This window comes from Nematolebias whitei, chromosome 19, assembly GCF_014905685.2.
Source record: "Nematolebias whitei isolate Nwh7 chromosome 19, NemWhi1, whole genome shotgun sequence".
Lineage (NCBI taxonomy): Eukaryota > Metazoa > Chordata > Actinopteri > Cyprinodontiformes > Rivulidae > Nematolebias > Nematolebias whitei.
Window position 1 is genome coordinate 17,080,364 of NC_056516.1, and position 10,396 is coordinate 17,090,759.

Sequence of the window (10,396 nt, forward strand, 5' to 3'; positions counted from 1 at the left end):
TTCTGTCCTGGTTGTGGAACAGTGGAGCAGCCCTTCAACCTTGCAAAGTTTCTAAGGGGGTCATGGGAGTTTGCCTCTCCAGTCTGTGTTCATGAGTGATGGTAGGATGGAGCGGGGATAGGTCAACAGATTGGGGCCCTCATCCTCAATAATGAGGACATTGCTTCAGTCAGCTGTAGTGAAGAAAGAACTGAATGAAAGGTAAAGATCTTGATTTACTGGTCTGTCTATGTTACAACCCTCACTTATGGTCATGAGGTTTGGATCATGACCGAAAGAACCGAAATGAGCTTCCATCATAGAGTGGCCATGCTCAGCCTAAGAGATCAAGTGAGGAGCTCAGTCATCCGAGGTAAGCTTGGAGTAGAACCACTGTTGTTTCACATCAAAAGGAGTCAGTTGAGGTGGTTCAGGTATCTGATTAGGATGCTTCCTGGACACTTCCTATAGAGGTTTTTCAGGCATGTCCCACTGATCAGAGGCCCCAAGGAAGAGCCAAAACTTTCTGGGGGGATTGTTTATTTTCTCTGGCCTGGGAACACCTTGGGTTCCCTAGGTGGAGCTGGAAAGTGTTGCTAGGGAGAGGGATGTCTGGGTTGCTCTCCTGGACCTGTTGCCTCTGCGACCCGACTACAGATAAGCAGAAGAAGAAGGAGAAGAGACGTCAAGACAGAGGCATTTGTGTCTTCTTTCACCTAGTGTGTTTCTTACTCCTATAAAATTATTGTTTTATTCCTCAAATATCCCCAGATTCCAGAGAAACTACATAACCAAATTCTCATTAACTTTGATTAATTTTACCACTTTATCTGAGCATGTAGTCTCCTCCTTAAAACTGAAAGCGAACGGTCTTTTAAACTTGTCTTAAAACGCTGTAGGCACATAAAAATGTACGTGACAACCAGAAAATTCTTCCACAAACAGTTCAGGGAGTTTCTCAAATGGACTTCGTTTTCACACAGTGACCATTTGCTTGAGGTTTATCTACATTATGTTTTTGTCTGCCTGTCTTATTAAGAGTGGTGTCAGGAAGTGAGAAAGATGGGTATGTGGTTATCATGGTGACTAGGCCTGTCGCAATAAACAATAAATCACGTAATCACATGATAAATGAAAATTATCAGCCTCATTTTCATTTATCGCCTTTATCGTTTCTTTGTTTCTCTCTTTCTACTGAACACTGAATGATAAGGCTCAACTCCGGTGTTCTTCACTGACACCTTCCTTTCTCTTTTAACTCTGTTTTAACCATCCAAAATTGTGTTTTTGGATCATTAAAAGCAACTAAGCTGAGAAGCAATAGTGATAGATGAAGCTTTTCCTTAGTTTACACATTTCCCAGGAGACATTGATAAGTCGGCCCGTTATCGAGGCCGACCGGAAGAGTCAGATTCAGATAAGCCACAATTTTTTGATTTATTCAGGCAGACTATTTTTTTGTCAGCCTTGAGTCAATTCAATTCAATTCAAAAATACTTTATTAATCCCAAAGGGAAATTATTTTTTGTTGTAACTCGTTATCCTCATTTCATTAAGAGATGTTATGGATGCTGATGGCATTATTGAGTCTATACTGATACTTTCGAGATCTGAAATGGCCAGATTAGGGTACATTCTACTGGTCCGTGCTTACGAGCTCCTCCAAGGTCATTCCAACATGCTGGCGAGTCCCAAAGCTGCAGGTGGCCTGCGGTTCTCACAAATCACTTCCATCTTACGGTTTAGCTCTTAAATCAGCTGATTTTGAGTCCTCAAAGCACAAACCAAACCTTCACATAGGCAGCAGCCTGACCAGGCCGGATTAGCTGCAGCCGTCTTCTTTGTAAGTTGATAAACCAGGATCCAGACTATTCCAAAAACAGGAAACCTGTTATAAATCCAGTTATTTGCAGTTTTGGCATCTTCGATCAACAGCAGAGATAAACACATCACATTCCACTTCCCCAGAGACATATCCAGTTGCATACATGTTGTCCGGGCAGACATGAGGGTTCTCCAGGACCCTGCCACTTTGTTGAAAAAAAAAATTGTCATTTGCGTCGAAAGTCCAGTTGGTCAGATCCAAACCAGTAGTTTTCATTTTGGAATATATGTAAAAATAGGAGCTGCTCCGATACACAGACGGAGAGCAAAAAAGCAGGAGGAGAACAGGCAGAGGGAAGAGAATGCATGCGCCTCGTTTCAGAGCCAGTGAGAGAGAAAAAAGCTTTGTGTGACAGATGCTATGCTAAAGAGCTCAAACCACACCGAGTGTCCACCATTTTTAGAACCGAAAAACGGGAACGAGAGACAGGTCGCGTCACGTCTTCCTCCCATTTTTCTTAAAGAGACACGCTGCTCACTCCCTCACTATCCATTCTTTGGTTCAAACTGTCTTATACTGCCATCCAGTGATCAAAAAAGGTACTACACACAAACATTGAACTAACATTTCTTCTTAAATTTGACAATAATTACTAATTATTGTCAAATTTCAAACTACATTATCGTTTGATCACAATAATTTCTGAGACAATTAATCGCCCAGCAAAATTTGTTATCGTGACAGGCCTAATGGTGACCCCAACGAGCTACTTTGTTTTCTTTTGGTCTTGGAGTGGTCTTTGCACTTTTTAGCGTCACATTTTGTCTGATTATTATAAAAGTTAGTCCCAGATTACTATTAGGGTTCAGATGAGAATGTTGTGTTTTAGGCAGTGGCTGACTTGGCACTTTTCAGTATTTTCTCAGGAATGCTTATAGTTTGTTGTGTCCTCCCCTTCCCAGAGCAGCCCATCATACCTGAGTGAGATGTCAGCCTGCCACCAGAGGGCAGCAGATTGCATAGTGGAAGGAGCCGTAAGGAATGGTGGAATATATGTGAAACTGGGCCAGGGTCTATGCTCCTTCAACCACCTGTTGCCCCCTGAGTACATCCACACACTGCAAGTACTGGAGGACAAGGCATTGAACAGAAGGTACAAGGAGGTCAGAGCAGACCGACAAAGGACACGGTGTGGTAAGAGGACAGGATGAAATGTCTCACGTCCGTGTGTCTCTAACAGGTGGATGCTCTCTTTTTAGAAGACTTCAACAAAACCCCAGAGCAGCTTTTTAAAACCTTCGACTACGAGCCCATAGCAGCTGCCAGCTTGGCTCAGGTTCACAAGGCGGAGCAGTTCGATGGCACTCCTGTCGCTGTGAAGGTGAGCAGCAACTATGAGGCCACTAACCCTGTTGTGTGTCTCCCCCCTCCACCCCCTTACAGGTGCAGTACATTGACCTCAGGGACCGGTTTGATGGAGATATCAGAACATTGGAGATTCTCCTGGACCTCATCAAATATATGCATCCTACTTTTGGATTTCGATGGGTGCTTAAGGTCCAGACAGAGTCAGAATTGTTCCGTTGACTCCGTTTTTTATTGTTGTCCTGTTTATCGTTTCTTCTGTCTGGTTTTTGGGCCGTCGACTACTTTAATATACTTTCATGTATTTTAACCAAACATTCAGCTCGTTCTGGTCATTACAGCTTTGTTTTGCATCTTTCATACTTTTTTGAATAATTTCCCATTACAGTAGTCCCTCGTTTATCGCGGAGTTTAGTGACCACCCTCCATCCATGCAGCATGGATTGTTTATTTAAAATATTACAGTATTTAAATTTAAATTGTAGAGGAGAGAAGCACAGCAGGACAGCAAAGGGTTAACCTTCACACAGCTCTGCAGCACGGAGCAGTAATGTACTTCTTGATCAATTACACTGAATCAACTGAACATAGAAGTTCTAAATTAATTAAAAATAACTTTTAACACTTTCATATTTTGTGATTATGATGATTTTACAATGTGACATACTTTGAATTGTAAGTTGGAAGACAAAAGTCGATCGGTGCAGCTGGATAGCAAAGGGTTAACCTTCACGAAGCTGCTGCAGCTGGAGGAGAAATGTGGGCGTGGCAGAGAGTCGCAGGTGGCAGAGAGCAGAGATCATGACAGGCTGCAGGAGGGAGCTGCTCCCTGCACCTAATGATTTAGCAGGTGCTAAATTATTTTAAATAAACAGTTCCTGCCACTCGTGCAGCTCACCCATCAATCAGCCACCTGTGTGTCATGTCCAGTCTTACTTTGAAAAACTGCGAAAGAGCGAGTCCGTGAAAGTCGAACAGCGAAGTAGCGAGGAACTACTGTATTTACAATTTTTTTTATTATTAAAATGCTTTAAAAGCTTTTCAGGTCTTTAAAATTCGGCTATGTGATCTACTTCAGCATGCTTGCTTCCTTTTTAGCCTTTAGCAATTGTTCTGCTAGTTTTATCTTATAACAACTTTTTTTTTAATAATTTTAGCTTTTTAATTACAGTTCAGAAAAAATTAGCTTTAAGCTACTGACTATTCTAATAATTTTAGCTTTCCCCTCACTGTTTTGCTCATTTTACCTTTTAGCTTCTGTTTTGCCAATTCGAGCGTTTGGCTACTGTTTCTGTTTTAGCTACAGTTTATCTAATAACAAATTTTAGTTAATGTTTTGCTAGTTTTAGCCTTTACTGTTTTATTATTTGTATCTATAGCTACTGCTAGTTATTTTAGCTTTTAGCTGTTTGTTTTTTGTTTGTTTTAAATTTTAGCGCACACCTAATAATTTTCTTTTAGCTACTGTTTTGGTAATTTGAACTTTTTACCTATGGTTTCAACAGTTTTAGCATTTTGCTACTGATTTGTTTATTTTAGCCACTATTTGCTGGTTTTAACGTTGCTCTACTGTTGGATCTTCTTACAATTTAGCTTTTGCTTCGTTAATTTTTGCTTTTATTTGTCTTAATTTCAGCTTTTTGCTTTTGTTTAGCCATTTTTGTAAGTTTTGTTCAGATTGTTTTACTGGTATAGTTTCAGCTGCTGCTTCAGTAAACGCCAGCGGTCCTCAGGGATGTTTTAGCTCATGTTCTTGTTCTGTTTGTCTCTGCAGGACCTGAAGGCCACTCTGGCTCAGGAGCTGGACTTTGAAAACGAAGCCAGGAACTCTGAGAGGTGCGCAGAGGAGCTGAAGCACTTTAATTTTGTGGTTGTACCTAAAGTGTTCTGGGAGCAGACGAGTAAGGTGAGGTTTGTACCTGCTGTAAAGATGACTCTTCCTTCTGCCTGAGCCTCATCTCCTCGTTCCTCCAACACAGAGGGTGCTGACGGCAGAGTTCTGCCACGGTTGCAAAATCAACAACGTGGAAGAAGTTAGGCGTCAAGGATTAAGTCTGAAAGATGTAAGGCCATCAGTCCACATGAATGACACTTGAGATAAAAACTGCTAAATGAACGTCATGTGAAGCAGCACGGTGCTCGTGTTTGTCTCTCAGACTGCAGATAAACTCATCCGAACGTTCGCAGAGCAGATTTTCTACACGGGTTTCATCCACGCAGATCCTCATCCTGGAAACGGTCAGTGGAAAACAGGAAGTGGAAAACCACTTTCTGAACCTTCTTGATTACAATTCATCCTCCTGTTGGCAACAACGTTAGAATCGTTAATGAATCTTTATTTATGAGCTTTAAATCTTTATGAACCTTGAAAAATAAAAATTGCATTTAGAAATAAAGCTAAAGACGTATTTTTTACATGAGGAGCGACTCGTTCCTCCACATTTTGTGTTGCAGTTCTGGTGAGACGAGGTCCAGACAGGAAGGCTGAGCTGGTGCTGTTGGACCACGGCTTGTACGAGTACCTGAGTGAACAGTAAGTGCTGGATGAGTCCGTTCCATACGTGCCCAATGATTGATCACAGCTCTAACTGACCTTTGACCTTAGTGACAGAGAGGCTCTGGTAAACTGTGGCGGGCCATTGTCCTGAGAGACGACGTGGCCATGAAGAAATACTCGACGCCCGGGGAGTCTCAGGTGAAGAAACTCTATGTACATGAGATTATATATACATATAAGTACATAAAATCACAAATGAAGGTTTGCCTTTATACTGTAGAGCACTTCCTGTTCTGCGAGATGCTGCTGCAGCGCCCCATCAACATGAGGACGGTGGGCCTGTCCAACATCCTCAGCAGAGAGGAGACGGCCTACATGCGCCAAATGGCCCTCGAGCGCTTTGGGAACATAATGCAGGTGCTGAAGTCGATGCCCCGACCCATGCTGCTGATCTTCCGCAACATCAACACAGTCCGCAGCATCAACATCACGCTGGGAGCGCCCGTGGACCGCTACTTTGCCATGGCCAAGAGGTCAGTGCAGCTGCTGCTGATGTACAGAGTGCGGCGTGTACTTGACTCTTCTAGTTTGCTCCTCCTCGTGCCCATACTTTTAAAATACTGAATTAAATTTAGAAACATTTTCCACATGTAAGTTAAATTAAGATCCCTTTAATTCCTTCAAAAACTGTTTTTAAATCAGCTTCAGCATTCTTACATTAGTCTTTTCTTCTGCTACTTTTAGCTAGCATTTCTTACGTTTAGCTAGTGTTTTACTACTTTTAGCTAAAGTTTTGCTACTTTTAGTTTGTTTTTTCCACTTTTAGCTAGTATTTTGCTAATTTTAGTTTTTGCTTTGCTTCTTTCAGCTGGGGGTGGGCAATATGGCTCAAATATAATATCGTGATATTTCAGAGCATTCTAACGATAACGATAAATTTAGTGATATAACAAAAAATAAAACAGAAATCATAGTTATTCATTTGACAAAATTAACTTAACATGTTTCTTTGCAGTATTATATACAAACAAGAAGGGTTAATTTAACTGAAATTACTTTACTTAGTAAAGTACTCAGTCTCAAAGTATAAAAATAAAAAAATAAAAATGATCCTTGTTATTTAGATTGAAAAAGTCTGCACAAAATATAGAACAGAAAAAAATCCACCACAAAACCTAAAGTGCAGGTGAAGTTTCTCAAAGTTTGAATGGCGAGGTGGGTCTTTATGGAGCTCCACCGCCCTGCTTGACCTCGACACTCGTGTCTTCTCTTCGTGTTCAGCAGCCAGTCCACTCCAACGTTTCAGCCCAAACTAAAATCTCTGACCAGCTGAAGTGAGAAGTTACTTCAGTTCAGTTAGATCATGTGGATCACCTGCTGGTGGAAACATGCGTGTTGGATTTACACTGTTGATTTGTTTGTGTTAGTGCGGTGCGCGGCTGGGGGAAGATCCAGGCAGAGAAGACGGGGATCCTGCCCAGACTGAGGATCTTCAGCTGGTGGAGGACGACGTGGGAGAGCCTGAAGTTTGAAGTGGCTTTAAGGTGAACAGCTCATCTTCAAACCTGAAAATAAAAGACAATTCTTACATTTAGTTGTTAAAATACATCATTTTCTTTATTTTAGGTTTACGAGACATTTAATTAAAATCCTTAAGATCCAAGATTTTGCTTGGCTGGTGAAAATATAAAACGTTTTGTTATTTTTGATCAATTTCTTGTGAGAATAATCTTGAGGTGTGCATTTTCACAAATGATGAGACAGAATGTGAAGAAGCGTCTCTGTCAACCAGAGGCTTCAGGAAGGATTCAAACCTCCTCCATTTTTGTAGTTTTATTATTATTAGATGTATTAGAGCCCGATGCTACGATCATTTAATCCATTTTTTTTTCTCCAAACCTAAAATACAAACACCCTATAAAAAAATGAAAACAGATTTCATTTTTTTTTGGTGAATTTACTCAAAAGAATAACCTAAAATATCCCAGTTGACACCTTCAGCACTTGAAGTTCAGCTCAGGTTGTCCTGGTTTCTGCTCAGATGTTTTTTAGTTTGATTGGAGGATTTCAAATGATTGGACATGATTTAGAAAGCTCTCTGTAAACGGTCTCTAAAGTCCTGCTGAACTGAAGGTTCCTCCGAGCTCAGTGGACCCCGTGACTCCTGAACAGAAGAAGTTTGGTACCAGGACTCAGGAGCATCAGCAGCAAAACCCCTGATCCACTGACCTCAGGACCTCAACACCAGATAACTGAAGGTTCTCGTCCCACATGACACTAAGCCAAAGCACAGAGAAGAAACACAGCAGTGGTTTGGAGTAGGGCTGGGAGATATGTCAATGGTTTTAAAATATCAATATAATTTTATTTGCGATATAAATTGACATTATTTTGATATATGATATAGTTATATTTGAAAATCCGCCTGTTCGGCTGTCTTCTTTCTTCCTCCACACGGCCGCAGTAGCAGCCACAGAATGGAGAGGGAGCAAGTCGCAGAACTGGTGAGCAGAACAAAACAAAGTCTGTTATTTGGAGATGGTTTGGATTTAATTTGTCAGATGAGCAACAGAAAAATGTTTTCTGTAGACAATGCCGAAAACAAGTCCCAACTCCCGACGAAAGGTTTGAGCACAGCGAACCTTTTTCACCTTTTCTAACAGCGCTGCAGTATGAAGCGTGTTAAACTTGGTGCTGCTTCTTCCCTGAGACAAACTACAGTACGAACCTATTTTACTTGTGATGTGCCTTATGACAGGTGACGGGAATAAAACAGAGGCTTATCACATCGCTAAAGACACGGTCCTTAGCGGCTATAGTTTACAGTAGAATAAGTCAAATATATATTTTAGATGCATTATAATCGTTCTGTCTCTAACCCTGATCATAAGCAACAAGCATCTTCTAACTCCTCCCACAGAGCAGAGATGCTGACCATGAGCCTGACGCGGAACGTCCTGAAGCTCATGGAGCTCCTGGGTCTCATGACGCTCGACTCGGACCTGTACGAGTACCTCAGATAGCCCCTGAACGCAGCGCTGTGCAGGAACAGGAAGAGGAACGGCTCAGCAGCTGGTCCAAGCTGCTGGTTCTGCTCATCACACTCAGTGTCTTGACCAGTGAGAACGGGCAGAACCACAGGACTGAAGGCACCAAGACGATTCACAGCCGGTTATTTTCAGAACATTTCCCTCTTTGTATTTTTCACAAAGTACCAGTAGTTTGGCTGTCCGTGGCCTCAGATTGGAAGGTTTAGAAGCTGAAACTTTATTTTATGTACGCTGAGCAGTTCTAAAGGATCCACTATGCCAAATGTTTTATTTGAAGTTAATAAAATATTCTTCCTCATCAGCTCTCACATGTTTTTACTGATGATCAGATGAAGTTTTACATGTTGGGAAATGTTCCTTTAAATGCTCAAGCTGGAGTATAACTGTTACTTTTGTTCTAGGATTTTGCTTTTGAAAACTTTTTTTCTGGATGTAAATCACTTTGGGGGGGTGAGTATTTCCTCTGGAATCAGATGTTGTGCAGCTGGATGGATTTTTATTAAAAACATTTAACTTTTGGACATTTATGATGCAACAATGTGGTTTTTACAGCTGGGAACAGCTGATTAACATCTCAGAGCTCAAATATTACTTCAAATACAGCCCCAAATTCCAAATGAGTTGTGAAGGAGGCGCCGTGGATGCATCTCTGTCTACCTGCCGGTGGTGCTCAAGTGCCTGATCACAGATCCTGGAGCTGGTGGGAAATGCGGCTTGTGACAGTAGGAGGACCAGGATCATCCCTCGACACCTGCAGTTCCATCCGTGGCGACGAGGAGCTTGGCAGGCTGCTGGGAGGAGTGGCCATCGCTCGGGGAGGAGTTCTGGCCGGCATTCAGGCAGTCCTGCTGCTCAAGAAGACCAAGAGACCTGAGTCCAAGTGGACGGATCAGCATCTGCAGTCAGTTTCTTCAGATCCGCTGCGGGATGGACCACCACAAGAGATCCTTCCTGCTCACAACCATCAGCATCTATAACTAATGAAACCAGGAGGATGAGCTACATTTAATTTCCCTTTGGGATAAATAAAGTATTTTTGAATTAAATCTTTATTTAGAACTAACTATTTGAACACACAGCCACAAAAATACTTCAGTTCCTCTGCCTTGTTGACATGTAGTTAATAATGAACAAAAAGTTATTAGTCCCGTTTGTCCTGCACTGCAGACCAGAACATGGTCGACACGTTCATGTTCTCAGCTGCTGCTTGTGCTAAAATTAAAACAACTCATGATAACTGGCAAGTAGAAAGATAAAACTTTTATCTACCACAATTGTGGCAGAAATTCCCCTTTGACCTGCTCTACATTCATCACATACAAGAACCAATAGAACATAACAAAAACCACATTATCACCATTAGTTACCACCATTAAGATGATTCTACTTAGCTTTCTTTAAGAACATTGCTGCAGAAGGTACAAATGATTTCTTATAAATATTATTCCTGACCAGTGGGACTCAGTAACATCTGTTTGATGGAAACATCTGGAAGCAGTTGTGTAGTGGATGTGAGGGGTCCTCGGTGATCAGGGTGGCTTTCTTGGTCACTGAGCAGCTGTAGAAGTCTTGACAGGGGAGACTGAGGTGATCCAGTTATTGCACTTGACTGTTTAACTATTCGCTGTGATTTAGCTTTCTGTTTTCCATTGATGAGGTTGAACCAGGATGAAATGATAA

General features: G+C 41.6%; 1 protein-coding gene across 1 annotated transcript in view; it reads left to right on the forward strand.

The window, feature by feature from the left end:
* The window catches only part of adck5 (aarF domain containing kinase 5), a 15,106-nt gene extending 6,178 nt beyond the window's left edge, over positions 1-8,928 (forward strand). Inside the window, 11 exon segments of the mRNA XM_037693646.1 lie at positions 2,767-2,967; positions 3,045-3,185; positions 3,248-3,361; positions 4,944-5,075; positions 5,149-5,232; positions 5,326-5,407; positions 5,624-5,706; positions 5,781-5,864; positions 5,949-6,199; positions 7,094-7,210; positions 8,587-8,928. Coding sequence (XP_037549574.1) covers positions 2,767-2,967; positions 3,045-3,185; positions 3,248-3,361; positions 4,944-5,075; positions 5,149-5,232; positions 5,326-5,407; positions 5,624-5,706; positions 5,781-5,864; positions 5,949-6,199; positions 7,094-7,210; positions 8,587-8,689 — 1,392 coding nt within the window. The 3' untranslated portion in view covers positions 8,690-8,928.
* Positions 8,929-10,396: the final 1,468 nt, after the last annotated feature.